Here is a 17109-nt window from a genome sequence, read left to right on the forward strand (position 1 = left end):
AAACCAGCCAAATAACTCCAACTCTACTTGAAGTACAATATGGTAACAATGAAAAATGAAACACAAACAACATGCAGATATCTCAGTGACCCTAAGCAGCAGGAGTAAGATGCATAACAGACTGGAAAAGCACGCAAGGATTACTTTTCTGGGTACTAGGAAAATTCTATGCCTTGAACTGGGTGGCAATAAAAAAAAAAACATACTTTACTGTTAATATATTTTAGGACTAAATAAAGACATGAAATATCAATGTATAGCAAACTGGGCCTATCATTATGTAGAGTGTTTTCTTATTGTAATGTGACGTACATACTGAAATATAGTTTGTCCCCTTCTTCAGATGGCACAAACCACATAATCTCACTTAATTACTAAGGCTCCGCCAGACATGATGGTGCATGGCTATGATTCCAGCACTCAGAAGGCTGAGGCAGGAGGCCTGTGAGGTTCAGACCAACCTAGACTATGAGGCTGGCTTGTACTCATAGTGAAACCCTGTCTGAAAATAAATAAACAGATAAGTAGATAGAATTTATGGCAATGAATTTATGCCATCAGCTCTCTAAGAACTAAATGTGAAAATAAATCATAGTTTTTTAAGGAACACTTCATAGGATATTGAATCAGATCATCACAATTCTAGGTTTATAATAACACTACCACGCAATATGAGACTAAATACACCACTTGGAAGTCTTTAAAGACTTTGCTGATAATGTACAAGGTTCTTTTATGTTCCCCAAGATTACTAGAGGAAATATATATATATAGTAAAAGATATTTAATTGCTAAACAAGTGAAAAAAAAAAAAACAAAACCAATTACTATGATAAACAGAAACATTTATTGACAAATGATATATAATTTAGAGAAATAATTTTTATTACTTTCAAGAAAGTACCAAGGACAAATTTGTTAGCCAGTACTCAAAATACACTGTCATGTTCATTCCTTTGGAAGTATAGTTCTTAGAGGCCACTGCATAGAGAAACCCCGCCAAGCCCAACAGCCTTGATGGTTTTATAGCAAAAATAAAAGATACCTTACGTTTATGAAAGCAAGGGAGAAAAATACATTTTCAGTTATTTATTCAACGATAGATGCCTATTAAATGTCACCTGCTAAAAAAAGAATCCATTCAATTAACACAATGAAGAACTGAAGAGCTGGGCAGGTGTCATAGCTCAGGGTAGTGTATACTTAGCACACACATGGCCCAGGGTTCAAAATCCAGCATCATCAACAATAATAAAAAGGCATTAAAATTTCTTTAAAAAGCACTGAGAGATCTAAGTACTTTAGTGTAGTTATTCCAAGCTTAGAGTCACACATCCTGAATGGTTAAATATGCAAAGGTTTTAGTCATCATAGATATGGTACCAAGGGTCACACAGCCTGCTCACAGCTTAAGAAAGAAATACGAATAATATTAAGTGAAATGGGGAGGAAGGGCTATGAGTGTGTATATATAGGATGTCTGACCAAACCAAAACCTAAACTCAGGCCTAGATAATGACTATGAAGATGAACAGGTGGTAACAACAACAACAAAAAGCCAGAAGAGTAACGCAGAGAGTGTTGTGTGAGAGAAAGCCAGGAGGCAGTAGAGAATCAAATTCAAACAAAACCAAATGCAAATAAAATGCACAGTATGTTGAAAAAACCAAGATATACATGGCTGTAACATGACATGTGAGAAAAGATGAAGCAACAGACGGAGCAGCTCAGGACAGTGGAGGATGACGGAAGTCACTTGTGAAGAACAGGAAGGTCCTGAAACTAGGTCTGAGGGAACCACTTAGGCGTCGGCAGCAAACCTCCATCTAAGAGCCCATGATGGCTGGATCATGTTAGTGGCAGTAAGAAGAGAGAGAAATGGATGGATTTAAGAGGAATTAGGATGTGGAGACACGGAACTGACAGAATTTGGTGCAAGGGTCATTATGGGAGATGCAGGAGAAAAATCAATCGGGAGTATCACCAATGTTTGTAATTCGGAAAAGTCTCTAACACTTAATATAACTTGCTTTATACTGAGAAGGAAGAGTGAGTACATCCGGTTGGGGGAGAAGTGGTAAGTAGGGATGGAGAAGATCAAGCCAAACAATCCATAAATGGAGTCGCCAGTCAGGCAGTAAGATGTGAAGGTTCTAAGCTCACAAGAGCTCATATGGAGATAGAAATCTACATATTTCCAACAAACACCTATGGCAGTGAAGGTCAGCCTTTTAGAAACCAAGTGCCTAAACTGCAACCCCACCCCACTTACTTATCGCCAAGTGCCAACAGTGCAATTAAACCTGAATGTTTTGGCTGCTGGGATGGTGCTGGGACATCTAGGTTTGCATGCTGACAGAGAGCACTGTGTGCCTGCTGCAACGAGTGTGCCACAGGTTCGCAACCACTGGCCTAGGGCAAGTACGTAAGCTGTGCAGGAGAGAAGGAATCCAGCAAACATTCAAAGCCAAGGGAGATTTGAGAACCAGCTCCCACTTTAAATGCATTCCCAGCCTTATCTCAGAGTAATCTACAAAAATTGTAAAACTTAGGGATTGAATAAGTTTCAAGTAAACTTTGTTACACAAAGGAGTGATCATTAGGAAATCAGGTTAAAAACTAAGAATTTTTTTTTTTTCTTTTGGTCTTTTTGAGACAGGGTCTTGCTATGCAGTTCTGGCTGGCCTTAGACTCACTTCTGTAGCCCAGGCTGGTCTTAAACTCACAACAATCCTCCTGCCTCAACCTCCCAAGTGCTGGGATTATAGGCGTGTACCACCATGTACAGCCAAAACTAACAATTTTGGAACTGAGCAAAACTATCAACAGCTGCACACCGCAGAAGGATAAAGATACCATGGGGGGAGGGAGCGAACAAGGAAAGACATATGTGAACAGACCTAGAAAACAATTTAGAGTTTATGACCCAAAGTGTCTTTTTCAACTTTAGAGTGGAGGTGAAGGGCCAGGTGTGGCGGCGAACGCCTGTAATCCCAGCACTCGGGAGGCTGAGGCAGGAGGATTGTTGCAAGTTCGAGACCAGCCTGGACTACAAAGTGAGCTCATGGCCAGCCTGAACTGCATAGCAAGACCCTGTCTCAAAAAGACAAAAAAATAAAAAAATAAACGAACAGAGTCGACATGAAAAGGAAAATACTTGTAAGGTAAAAGCAGTCATGAGAACTGTAAGGTAGCCAAGGATTTGGAGCTAGCAAAGACCTCTAAGCAGCTATTACAAATACGTGCCAATAATTAAAGAAATTATGTTGATTTTTAAAAAAAAATTAATGATGAAATCAACAAAGACTCTTAGGCAAGGATGGTGGTACTTGCTGTGGTCAGAGCTACTCAGAAAGCTGGGGCTGAAAAATCCCAAGTTCAAGGCTGGCCTGTGCAATATAATGAACATAGCAATCTTAACATCTAAGATAAGCTAAAAAGTGCCAAACTCTCTTCACTGTCATCTCTCCAAGGTTTCCATCATTTTTCTGTGTTCCTCTATTTTTTTAATCTATGTCTTCTTTTGATATGTTGAACAATTCTTTCATTATATCATTTCTTTTTTTACCCGAGCAATTATTTCTGATCTGATTTCCTCTATAGCCTGATGTAGTGGGTTCTTCACTTCAATTGCTATCATTTCAGAGATTTCAGGTGTGTGACTTCCATATTCTTCCATGTTGATGTTCTTCCTGGACTAGTTCTGGTTGGGGTGTTTGGCTAAGATTTCATTTTGTTTCTTCTTTTTGCTATTTTCAAATCTCCCTAGGTTTCCGGGGATTCAGGTTTGATCCTGAGATGGCACTGGGAGGTGGAGACAGGGGTCCTGGGCTCCCAGACAGCCCACCGAGGCTTCTCGAGTCCAAGGCCCTTCCTGCAGTCTGTCATCTCTCCTAAACTCACACTTTGTGCTCTAGCCCCACAGAACAGAGAAGTTCATGACTCCTAAAAAATACTAAGGCTCCTTTTAATATTAGCTTCCTCTCCTTCAACATAATTTTTTACTCCTTTTATGGTACTCCCAAAGTCAAGTCTCCTTACATTCTTCACATATAATTATTCCTGATTAGCAGTACCTTATGTGTACTTTTTTTTTTTTTTTTTACTCAAACTGTTATAATTATTACTGAACCTCTTGGGGGAGGTTACATTTTAATTTGCTGTTTCTCTGTGCATTACGTGCTAGAAAGTAGGCTCCCAATAAATGTCTACGGAATGAAAGGATCCAATGACCTGTACTGATGAAATGTATGATAAAACTGTTTTTTGTTCTGGCAAGTAGTTCAGGCTAGCCAGGCAGGCCTTGAACTTGTAGTGATCCTCTGCCTTAGCCTCCTGAGTTCTGGGACTACAGTCATGCCCACTATACCCAATTTTAAATTTTTTTCTTATTTGTTTTAGAGACAAAGTCTCGCTACGCAGTCCAGGTTAGCCATAAGCTCACTATGTAGTCAAGGGTGACCTTGAACTCCTATTAATCCTCCTACCATGGCCTTCCAAGTGCTGGGATTACAGGTGTGCACCACCACACCTGGTAAAATTGTTGTTTTAATGAAAGAATACAAGGGTTCAGAAAGCATCAGGGAACAAGACAAAGACAGCTGGAAGAATGGTGTTACTTCAAGATGATATATGACTTGCTTTGCTAGCCTAAATACTTTCAGAGACAACAGGGAATAATGCAGATCTGGTAACAACAATAAATATGTTCCAAAGCCACCAAAGTAGACTAAGGTTAAGAAAGCAGATTTTTATGAAAAACTGAATTGGTCAAGTTACTTTATTGGGTTAAGAAATTTACTCATAAAAGTCCATGGCTGCTTTAATTTTTAGTACCTTTCACTGCAGATCTATCTTTCTGTGTAGGAAATTATCTAGGACTAACACTATTTGTTTCTGGATCACCAAAATTTCAGTTTGTCATCCTGGAATGAAGTCAGTAAACCTGAAGTTCCTGAAACAATGCTGACCAGAAATTAAGCATGCTGGGATTTTACTCCAGGCTCTGGAACTCAGTATGTTCCCCCTTCTGACCCCAAGTATCTTTTTCCCTTCAAAACAGGAGCTTTTTACAAGGGGAGTAGTTAAATGATGGTATTCAGCTGCAACGCCTGTGAGATCTGTAGCTGAGTTCCAATAGTGGCCAACTCCTCCTGGCTAGTCCCAGCCAGTGACTGAACACAGCACAAGGCCCAGAGCCTAGCATTTCCTTGCTTAGTGCAACCCTCTATAGGAAATCTGAGTCTTGAAGTTCCTCTTAGCTGCACAGCTGCACCAAGTCTCCAGTCTCTCCCTTCTTTCCTTTACCAGGGAGCAGACCTACACTGACATCTGTTTGCTCCTGTCCCTCCCCTTAGGCGTGCACAGGTACTCCTTTAATAAATCTCTGCACCTTTCATTCTCCTTTTAGTCTCTTTCCTTTTAAATCCTAGGGACTTCAACTATTACGCTGACATGCCATATTCTTTTATCCTAAGGGTTACCAAATCTAGCTATCACATGTTGCCAAATTTACCAGACGGGGCTTTTAACCAAGTTACAAACTTGTTTTTGTGCTACAAAAAACACACATTACAAAGTCTCTTCAGACTTTTAAGATGTCACCTCATTTGAGGTACTTAGTGAAAATTAATTTAGTTTAAGCACCTAACCAATATTCAAGATGCAGAATCATCAAAAATACTTACATAACTGTGTTGTCATCCACTAAGATATCACAACCGTGGGCAGGACATGAAATAGTCTGAAAAAGATTGAAATTTAAACTATGTCTTCATTCAGCAAGTATTTACTGTATGCTTACCATTGCCAGGCACTTAGCTAGGTTCTGGGGATGTTTTAATGTTTATAGGATCCCAATCCTTCCCTTTCTATTTAAAGAGAGAGAGAGAGACAGAGACAGAGTCAGACACAGACACAGAGACAGACAGAGAGAGACTGGGAGAGGGACAGTGAGAGGGAAAGGGAAAGGGAAAGGGAGAGAAGGAGAGAGAGTCTGTGCGTGCCCACGTTTAGATGTCCGTGGTAGTGGTAGTAGTAGGCAGACTTGCTGGCCCGAGTAACTGGCTTTTCAACAGAAAACTTGGAAAGTAAATGTAAAATATAACAAGTTTAGCCTGATAAATGCTAATGCCACTGCATGCTGAGAAAACTTTAGCTAGACTGGATCTTTAAATGGAACATCATTTTGTAAACAGAAAAAAACCCCAGCTATCTTTTAGTAGTTTTAATCTAGAAAAATGTTGTCCATGCAATTCAGTATGCACCTGTTTATATTCACACAAGGGTCTAAACATTGTAGGCAATTCAACAAAAACAGAACACCAAATTAACATCCTTACCTGTCCCATGCCTTCCTCCATTATTTTGGTAGTTAAATATTCACTCCAGCACTGCATACAAAACTTATGTCCACATTCAAGGCCAGTGAAATACTGCAACAAAAGTAAAACATGAACTTTAACAAAAACGTTATCAGAAAAATCATTATGCACTGTGACTCAAGGCTTTATCAGGTCACATTTCTCACAGTAGCTGAAATATCCATTTGACAAAAACAAATGGACTCCTACAGTGAGCTTCTAGGGGATGAAATCGACACGCAAATATACTGAAGACCGAACTAATGAGAAACACATCTGTGGTAGATATTTTACAAACTGCAAGCAAGGCAGGTGACAATGAATAGTTTGCATTAAATGTAACACTATCATGTACCGAGACAGATGCTCGGTATCATTAGCCATCAAGGAAATGTAAATCAAACCCACAGTGAGACACCATCTCACACTCTGAAGGACAGCCATTAAAAAAGACAGCCAAGATAATAACAAGTATTGGTTAGGTTGTGAAAAAAGTAGAAGCCTTATACGTATGCTGCTCACCAAAATGTAACCTGGTGCATCAACTGTGGGGATCAGGCAGTGCCTCAAAATATTAAACGTAAGAGTGACCATATGACACAGAAATTCTACTCCTAGATATATACACCCAAACAAACTGAAAACCCACACCCATAAAAAACAAACTTTATACAAGTGTTCGTAGTAGTCAAAAAAGTGAAGCAACAGATGTCTGTGAATCGATGGATAAGGTGTGGACTGGGGAAGATGTAATGGAGCAGCACTTAGTCACAAAGAGGAATGAAGCACTGACACAGGATGGATGTTACAGCTGATACATTGTGTCAACTTGGGGAGTCTACAGCTTTGGCTAAGTGACTCAGCAGCTCTGCATCTTGGGGTAAAAAGGACACACCCATACCCTTCTGGGATGTTGTTTATTGTGTGAATTTGAGAAGTTTAGAAGGTTAACTATGTGACTTAGAAGAGAGGCAGGGTGCTCACTCTGTATTCATCCTAAGCCTGTGCAAGAGGAACACATGCAGAGGGTGTGGGGGTAGAGGACCACCCCCATCCCCCCAACAGACGGAGGAAGGATTGGCTGCTGGTTCTTCGGAGGAGCTCCAGTCTTTGCCTTTAGCTTGGTCGTCTCCTAGCTTCTGGTGCAGACTGTTGGGCTTCCGTCTGGGACTCTTCAGCCTTCTGGTGTTGGCTCTCCAGCCTTCATCGTAGATTCTTCAGCATTCTGTAGCAGATCCATCAGCCTTTTGATACGGATTTGCATGGACACTGCAGTGAGCTCCAGGCCTGGGTCTGGGCTCTTCAATCTCCAGCCTGCAGACACCCTCTGTACACTTCCTCATCCAACTCTGTAGCTGACCATTGTAAGCCAAACTTGTAAATTCTTGTACACTTGTTTATCTTGTATTATATCTGTTCCTCTAGCAAACCCTGACTGATACAATGGACAATCTTGAAACATTATGCTAAGTGAAAGTCAACACATGTGATTTGACTCCATTTATATGAAAAGTCCAGATCAGGCAAATTCTTTGAGAAACAAAAAATATGAGTGGCCTAGACCTGGGCAGTGGTGGTGTCAAGGGAAATGAGTCAATATAAAATGGCTGAACTTCCTTGGGGTCTCAGGAAGATTAATTGTGATGGCTGTAGAACTGCGAATACACTAAAACCCTCTTTAAATGGGTGTGGTGACATGGGTATTTTATTAGTTAGAACTCAATAAAATTGCAATTTAAAAATGTCATGCAAATAAAGGAATGCAGGGGATGTGGTTAATATTGAAAATATGGTAAATCAAGAATAAGAGTAATTTTTGTTCTAATCTTAAGATTACTTACTTGATTTGAATTATTAAGAACTTGAGAGATGCTCAAATGAAGGTATAAGGTTACTGTCTATAGGGATATTAAAATATTCAAGTCTGATGACTTACATCTTTTTAAAAAAGATTCAAGTAATTGCTACCTTGTTTTGGTTGAAGAATATTTTACAACGTTTACTACCTTATTTTTAATTGAATACAATACAGGTTCATAGCTAAGACCTTTCAACAAAGCCAGGTGCAGTGGCACAAGCCTGCAGTCCCAGCCACCTGGGAGGCTGAGCCAGGAAGATCACTTGGGCCCAGGAGTCAGGTCTGCAGTACTTCAGGGGAGGTCTACATTCAGTATCAGCAGTGGGTCAGTGCCTCTGAATACTCACTGTGCTTCAGCGTGGGCAACACAGGCTCCACCTCTTAAGAATTTTTTCTGCTTCTGGGAATCGAACTCAGAACCTTGTGCTTGCCAGGCAGGCGCTTATGCCATTGAACTACATATCCCCGACCCTCTTAGGAATTTAAGAGAGTTTTTTTTTTTTCTTCTTTTTATAGTGTCAGTTTGTATTGAAAGGTAAGTCCCTGTCATCTCCATCCCCAATGTCCTGTTTCATCCACCCAGTCTCATTTCTTACACAGTATTTCCACAGATGCCACAATGTACATACATACACAGTATAATAGTCATGTGATCTCTTCTGTACCTTGTTTTGGTTTAAAAAAAATAATAATAATAATAGACTTCTATTGGTCCCTCCACAGTGGTACCCAGGCATCTGTCTCTTTTCAGAGCCTCAAGGAAGGAACCAAAGCTTATTTAAAACATCCACTACTAACAGGCATTGAGACTTTTTTCACTACTATTCTCCCTCACCTGCTGCATACACACCTTTGCAATAATGTGCCTGTACCTAAGAACAGAAGTGTAGACATTACATTAAGTACTCATTTTCTGTTTGTTAAATACTACCAGGCTTCCTTCAAAAGAGGTGGCAGTAATGTGTACTACGCAAGGGCACATGGCTTCTCACACCTGTGCCACTGCAGTGCATGATGCAACACTTTGATTTCTGTCAATCTTAACAGGCAAAAAGCAAACTAACTTCATTAATTTGAACCTGAATTTCTCTTATTTGTTTGGGTTTTGTTGCTGCTGTTGTTTTGTTTTTTTTAGACAGAATCTCACTATGTATCCCAGACTGGCCTCGAACTCAATGATCCTCCTGCCTGAGCCTCCCAAGTGCTAGGATTGCAGGCATGTACCACTACACCCGGCTCTGAATTTCTCTTATAATGAGAGAAGTTTCAATATTTGGAGGAGGCGGGAAAAAAAAACGCTTGAAGCTGTTTCTTTTATTGTACACTCAACTCATATATTTTGCTCATTTTCCACTAGGTTTTTTTTTTTTTTTTTGGTCTTTTTGAGACAGGGTCTCGCTATGCAGTTCAGGCTGGCCTCGAGCTTACTTTGTAGCCCAGGCTGGTCTCGAACTTGCAACAATCCTCCTGCCTCAGCCTCCCAAGTGCTGGGATTACAGGCATGTGCCACCATGCCCAGCTCCACTAGTTTTTTCAACAATTTAGGATGACTTTTTACTTATTTAAGAAGTTGACTGTATGTAAGAATGGAAAATATTCTCTCAACTTCATTCTGGAGGTTCAAACACTGCTACCATGCAAAAGCATTTTACTTACATATGGGTAAAGTAACTTTGATCTAACAAGCTAGGTAAGAAACAAACTTTATACCCCAAGTGGCTACTAGGTTATTCCACCACTTACTGAAAAGCTGCCTTACTTGAAATGCCTCTTCCACAATAAATACATTCAGTTCTGGTGCTCTGCCTACTCTTCACCAGCAGGATTCAGCCTCACCTTGCTCCCCCCTCCCACCACCCTGGTGCTGGGGAGTGAACCCCAGGCCTTGCACTGAGCTACATCCCCAGCCCTTTTTACTTTGAGACAGGGTCTGACTCTGTCACTAGGTTGCCTGCGCTGGGCTGGAACTTGGGATGCTCCTGCCTCCACCTCCCAGAGTGCTGGGACTCCAGTTGTGAGCCACCACGCCTGGCTCTGTCTACTCTTCTATCTTCACAAACATTCAAGTCACCTTTTTATCTCTCAGTATTTAGTATTTCTTTTCATACTGATATTTCACATTCCCTGCCAAGTTTATTCTAAGCTCTTTTACTCTCCCTGTGGCTCTCTCACAATTGATCATTTTCATTCTGTAATATTTCTAATTGGCTAAAATTTGACATATGCTTATGAGATTTCTGGTATTAGTCTTGACATTTAAAAACTCAGGATAGCTAGGCATGGTGGTGCACACCTGTAATCCCAGCACCTGGGGAGGCTGAGGCAGCAGGATCACTCAGTTTGAGGCTAGCCCAGGCTACATAAATGCATTCAAAGCCAGCTTACACTACACAGTGAGATTCTGTCTCAAAACAAAAATACATAAAATAAAATTCAGTAAGTATAGTGCATCAACTGTATTTTAAAAATGCAGAGAAGTAATCACAGAAACCTATCAGAGTCCCAAGACTGGTTTTACAGAGAGAATAACATGTAAGACACATGTAAACTTCAAGGCTATGATGAGAAGGAACATTTTAGAAGTGATGAATATAGTGATGCTATCAATGACTCAAATGTTTTACTGGAAAAAACATATACACATGCCACTCCTTTCTTTTTCAAAATAAGATTCCTTAATATTTTAAGGGGAGGGCTGGGGATTTAGCTCAACGGCACAGCGCCTGCCTGGCAAGCGCAAGGTCTTGAGTTCAATTCCCGGTACCAGAAAAAAACAACAACAAAAAAATATTTTAAGGGGAACTGATGGCAAAGTATCTTTTACTGTAATATATTTTAAAAGAATTCTTAAGACTGAGAGACTGGGGCTGGGGATTTAGCTCAGCGGCAAAGTGCCTGCCTGGCAAGCAAAAGGACAAGAGTTCGGTTCCCAGTACCGGAGAAAAACCAAAAAAAAAAAAAAAAAAAAAAAAAAGACTAAGAGACTAATGATCACAGGAATATTACTAAGTGATTACCAGGAGTCCTAGACCTTTCATACTTCCAGTATAGGGCTCATTAGAAGAGAAGATTAAAAAGATGAATAAAAGATTAAAAGGCTTTCAATTTAAAAAAAACCTCACTAAGCAAAGAGAGAACAAGATTTAAAAAAATACATTAGAGAAATAAATCATACATGCATGTAAAGTGAAACCTTCCTTGTCTAAGTGCAGTACTTTTTTTTGGTGACGGTCTCATTACGTAGTTTAGGCTGGTCTTGAACTCAAGGAAGTCCTCCTGCCTCAGCTTCCTGAGTGCTGGTATTAAGGTAATAAGTATTATATATATTCACTGTGCCTGAGAAAGCTATACCATTATGAGTATTTCCAGGCATCTTCCCTCTTTGTCCTTTAATATGTTTGTTCCCTTACTATCTTGTGCTCACCTACATGGCTCCTGGGATTTCCCCCACCTTAGGGGGAATCCTAAAGTAGGATTTCCCCCTACCTTAAGGAAATGGATTATTTACTCATTAAGATCTTTAAATCACTAATAACGCTGATTTAAAAAGCACACAGTAGCCAGGGTGGTGGTGCACACCTGTAATCCCAGCACTCAGTAACCTGAGACAGGAGGATCACTTTGAATGTGAGGGCAGCTTGGCCTAAATAGTGAGTTCAAGGCCAGCCTGAAAGATCTTGTCTCAAAGCAAAACAGAACAAAATCCTAAAAATGGAGCAGATAATCTAGCCATCAGCTGTCTCATGTAAAATGGAATGAATTAAAAAGTAGGTAGGATCTAGATCAGATTATTTGCAAGCAGTTTCCTAGGAGCACCAATATTCCACAGAAGGGCTTCAATGTGGGGCACGGACAGTGGACCCCACCGTCTTTATAATTGTTTATTCTGACTTTACCCAATTAACATCTTAGAATAGAAAAATTGTTTACTTCATAAACGTAAGATACAGTAGTCGTCCAAGCTATGCACATTTCTTAGTAGAATGATGAGTTAGTACAGCTAATCTTTTAACTACTTTGAATCAAAACATTATAAAATTTGCTGCCAGGTTTAAAAAACACGTGAGAGGGCCGGGGATATAGCTCAGCTGTGTAGCACCTGCCTGGGAAGTGAGAGGTCGTGAATTCAATTCCCAGCACAGAAAGGACTGGAGGGAGGAAGGAAGGGATGGAGGGAGGGAGGGAAGAAGAGAAAAGAAAGACATGAGAGAGCAACAGAGTGAGTGAGTGTGGCAGCGTGCATGTTTGTGTGTGCACACGTGTGGCCATGTGTGAAGGAATACGAATTTACAAAGCACCCCACAGTCTTAGAAAATTCAAGGTCGAAATACTCTGGGACAGGTAACTCCAAAGTACTATAAACTATCAAAAGCATTTGTTTAGCTGGGCATAGTGTTGCCCACCTGTTATCCCAGTACTTGGGAGGCTGAGGCAGAAAGACTGTCACAGGTTCAAGGCCAGCCTAAACTACATAGTGAGACCCTATAATGTAACCCCTACAGACAAGAAAAAAGTAGCATTTATTTAACAACCTATTTTCATGTAGCACAGTATAATGCTGAAATTTTCTACAAGGACAAAGGTCTTGAACATATAATTAACTACAAGGAAATTATAAATGGAGAATACTGAAAGTGAAATATCAGAGTTACTAAGTAATCACTCATCCATTAATAAAGTAAAGCTTCATAAAGAATTTCAGGTAACAATTACATCCGGAAGTGAACCCCTTAGGGGCTAAGGAGGTAGGTGAGCGTCAGGACACATGCAAAGGCCCTGGGTTTGATTCCCAGCACACAAAATAAAACAAAACAAAAAGCAAAACAAAACAGTCAGGTGTAGTGTGCACCTATAATCCCAGGATTTGGGAGGCTGAGGCAGGAGGATCACTGTGAGTTCAAGGCCAGCCTGGGCTAGCTACAAAGTGGGTTCAAGGCGAGTTTGAACTGCATAGTGAGACCCTGTCTCAAAAAGGCAAAATAAAACAACAACAAAAAACAAAACAAAACAAAAAATCAAACCAAGAAAATAAAACTTTTTATATCAATGAAAAGATTGTGAGAAAAAGGTTCTAGCTCTTTCCTGATTCTATTTTCATAATACTTCGTAGTTTCTGTAACTCTGACTTACTTGCCAAACCACACTGCTCCTTTTATCTTTTTCTGCCACTCACTCACCAGATTTCCTTTCAAAGAGTGACCTGTTTACATTTCTTGCTACACTACTGACCTCCATGCAGTCTCGTTTTTAATCCTACCATGCTCCTTAAAATAACTTCTCAAAGTCCTCAGTAAACTTCTGGCAAATATCAAATTCACTTTTGAATTGTTTCTCTGAAGATTTGAGCACTAGTCCATTCTTGAAAGCACGTTCTCTTTCTTTGCTTCACTATTGGCTACATTTTCCTGGTTCCCCTAACTACCAAACAGCCTCCCTGCAGAGGCTAGTTTAGATAGCAGTTTCTGTGGGTTGTCCTGCCTGGTCAAAAACTCAAGCAGGTGTCCATCTTACATATTCCACCTATCATGTTCTCAAGTTGGAGTTAAGGATAAATAGTCAAAATCTGAATTTAAGCTGGGCATGGTGGTGCCTCACCCACCCCAGCACTCAGGAGGGTGAGGCAGGAGCATTGCAGTATTTTCAAGCGCAGCCTGGGTTCAAAGTCAGTTCAAGGCCAGCCTGAACTACATAGCAAAACCCTGTCTCAAAAAGCCAAAAATAAATAATCTGGATATATTTTAATAGGAATACTGACTGTTTTCATTAATAAGCTAGGATTTGTAATTTAAGCAAAGAGAAATGATATAATACTCAGGCTGCAATAGATTTAAAAGAATATCCCAGTCACCTGATTTGAAAGGTAAGCAACTGAAAGGCAAGTGAAAATGGTTTACTTTTCCCCAAAGCCAAATACTCAGTGTTAGATCTATGATCAGAACATGAGAATTCAAAAACTAAATCCAATACTTTTTCTACTAAATTACTTTAAATCACCCATCATTCTATTTCTTTAAGGGTAATTAAGTTTCTTCTTTAAAAAATTTTGTTTCTAATCAATTATACAATGCAACAAATCAATTTCATTCAAATAACCTTCCTCAGAGACATATATAAAACCCTAGGGTATGGAACAGTGAAAAACCTTTAAGTGCATGAATACTGGGGCCAAAAACCTAGTATAAGTAGTTATTATGAAGAACTGTTTAGCTATTAAATGAAGGTATCAACAAAACAGTTTGTACAGAATTAAGTAATTTCTGACCTCTTGAAACATTTTCAAAGCTGAATTCCAAGTAACTAAATATTGTTATGCCACAAATATAATTTTCCAATGGTTACTAATAACAATGCTTTCACAGGAAAACCGTGTATGTTTAAACCTAAAATTTCTTACTAAAAATACAGAGTAAACCATTTTAACTCAAAAATTTTATTTTTATTTTTTTTCAAAAATTTTAAACTGCATATTTGATTTAGCATTTTCCTAACATCACAATTTTCACATTAAGAACCTCTATCAGAATGGTAACTGAAAATTTTCTTATGATGATTCCTGAAAGTTGGCTAGCAAACAGTATTAAAACATTTTAGCCGGGTGTAATGGGGTACGTGCCTATAATCCCAACACTTGGGAGCCTGAGGCCAAAGGATCACAAGTTTGAGGTCAGCCTGCACTACACAGTGAATTCAAAGCCAGCCTAAACTACAAAGCAAGACCTTATCTCAAAAAATATCAGTTAAAAAAAATTGTAAGAGTTTTGGGTATTTAAAAGGAAATTTGAATTTGGATGAATCATTACTCAGTTTACTTACTGTCTACCTATCACAAAATTATCCCCATGGTGTAGTAAACTGTAGAAAGACTTAGGGATGTGATAAGAACTTACAGAAGTTGCTGTAAAAAAGGGTGTAAACTGTGTCAATCTGGGGAATCGGTTCTTGTTTCTCTTCCTTTCCTGATCCTTAATACAAGGGTAGATTATTGGTTGTAAGTTACTGCTCCCCATTCCCCAGGTTATCTGTCATCTAAAAAATGAAATCAAGTCAGTGCTAGCCTTAAACTCCCAGATACTCACCGAGTTAGGGTAGTTCAGGTAGCAGATCTGACAAGGCATATCCTGTGCTGATGACCTTGTATTCATCTGGCGTGTTCGGGACTTTTTACTTGGATTAATTACATGACACTCAGCAAAGAGCTTCTCCAGGTTTCCATCAAAGTACCTGCATTGTTTAAACAGAAAGGATGAGAGCCCAGCAACGGCACAGTTAGAGCTCTCCAAAACCTACATTTCCTACAAAAATCAATGGATTGAAACAAACCAAGATCCTCACCTTTCTGTGCAGAGAAGAGAACTGCTAGTTATCTGTCAGTCAATAATGGCTGTGTCTATGAATGTGTATGTGTGTGTGAAAGTAGACTGAATTTCTGCTACTCTTTTGTTTTTTTTTTTTTTTTTTTTGGTTTTTCTCCGGTACCGGGAACCGAACTCACGACCTTGCGCTTGCCAGGCAGGCGCTTTGCCGCTGAGCTAAATCCCCAGCCCTCTTTTGTTTTTTTAAAAATTCATTTTTAAACAAGAGTCCTGGAAGTTAGGAGCACTACAAATGAAAGTTGTTCTGATTGAGCTATTGCTAGAGTAATCTATGAAGAATAATGGTATTTTTAAATAATTTATACAAATGAGTCCATCTTATTAATAACTTTAGTTAACCAGTTCAAATATATTAGCTTTAGTAAACCACTAACAAAGTGTACCCTGCCCAAAACCATTTTAAAAATAAATTACATGTCTCATTCTACAAATAGATTTGTTCTCTATACAATCTTTAAAAAAAAACTTTTAATATACTGAGAAAATGATCAAAGAGAAAACAAAAATATTTTTATAACTAGGGCTAGAGACACACCTCAATGGTAGAACACCTGCAAAGCAAACACAAGATCCTGGGTTCAATCTGCATTACAGCCCAAAATAACAAAAACCAACCACAGCCCCACAAATTTCTAATACCAAATAGCTAATATACTAGTTCTTCATAAAACATAACCCAAAATACAGACATGTTTCAGTATCTTACATATCAAGACTATGGGAAATATAGTTTTAGCAAAACCTTTAAACCTTTAACAACAACCAAAACCAGTCTCTAGCACAGAGCTTCCCAAAAATCTAAATAAGACATGGCTCCTGACACTCAAAATAGCTTAATATTCCAAAAGCAATTGATTAATATTTTCCATCTGTGGGGCTGGGGATTTAGCTCAGCGGCAAAAGCGCCTGCCTGGCAAGCGCAACGTCGTGAGTTCGGTTCCCGGTACCAGAGAAAAAAAAAAAAAAAAAAAAAAAAAAAATATTTTCCATCTGTAAATCAGTACACATAACTAATATTAATGCAGAATTTGTCCAATTTGTAGGTTTACCACAGGTTTCTTTTCTTTTTTCTTTTTTGTCTTTTTTTTGAGACAGGGTCTCACTCTGCAGTTCAGACTGGCCTTCAGCTCACTTCGTAGCCCAGGCTGGTCTCAAACTCACAACAATCCTCCTGCCTCAGCCTCCCAAGTGCTGGGATTACAGGCGTGTGCCACCACACCCGGCTCTTTACCACAGGTTTCAATAACTACAATGTAATTTTATTTTGAGACACAGTCCAACTATGCAGTTCAGGCTGACCTTGAACTCAAGAAATCCTCTTGCCTGAACCTCTCAAGTGCTGGGATTACAGGCATGCACCTTCATGTCCAGCACAATTTTCTTCATATACAAACAAGAAGTTTTCAGTTTTAAAAAGTGCTCCCTGGCAAGTGCAAAGTCTTGAGTTCAATGGAAGGAAGGAAGGAAGGAAGGAAGGAAGGAAGGAAGGAAGGAAGGAGGGAGGGAGGGAGGGAGG

General features: G+C 39.4%; 1 protein-coding gene across 1 annotated transcript in view; it reads right to left on the reverse strand.

Moving 5' to 3' along the window:
- Arih1 (ariadne RBR E3 ubiquitin protein ligase 1) overlaps positions 1–17109 on the reverse strand; it is a gene marked incomplete at its 5' end in the record, with an annotated part of 54676 nt that overhangs the window by 25990 nt on the left and 11577 nt on the right. The window contains 3 exon segments of the mRNA XM_013518906.1: positions 5688–5743; positions 6342–6434; positions 15297–15441. Of these exon segments, the coding sequence (XP_013374360.1) occupies positions 5688–5743; positions 6342–6434; positions 15297–15441 (294 nt within the window).

This window comes from Chinchilla lanigera, unplaced genomic scaffold (assembly GCF_000276665.1).
Source record: "Chinchilla lanigera isolate Chin_1 unplaced genomic scaffold, ChiLan1.0 scaffold00049, whole genome shotgun sequence".
NCBI classification, from domain to species: domain Eukaryota; kingdom Metazoa; phylum Chordata; class Mammalia; order Rodentia; family Chinchillidae; genus Chinchilla; species Chinchilla lanigera.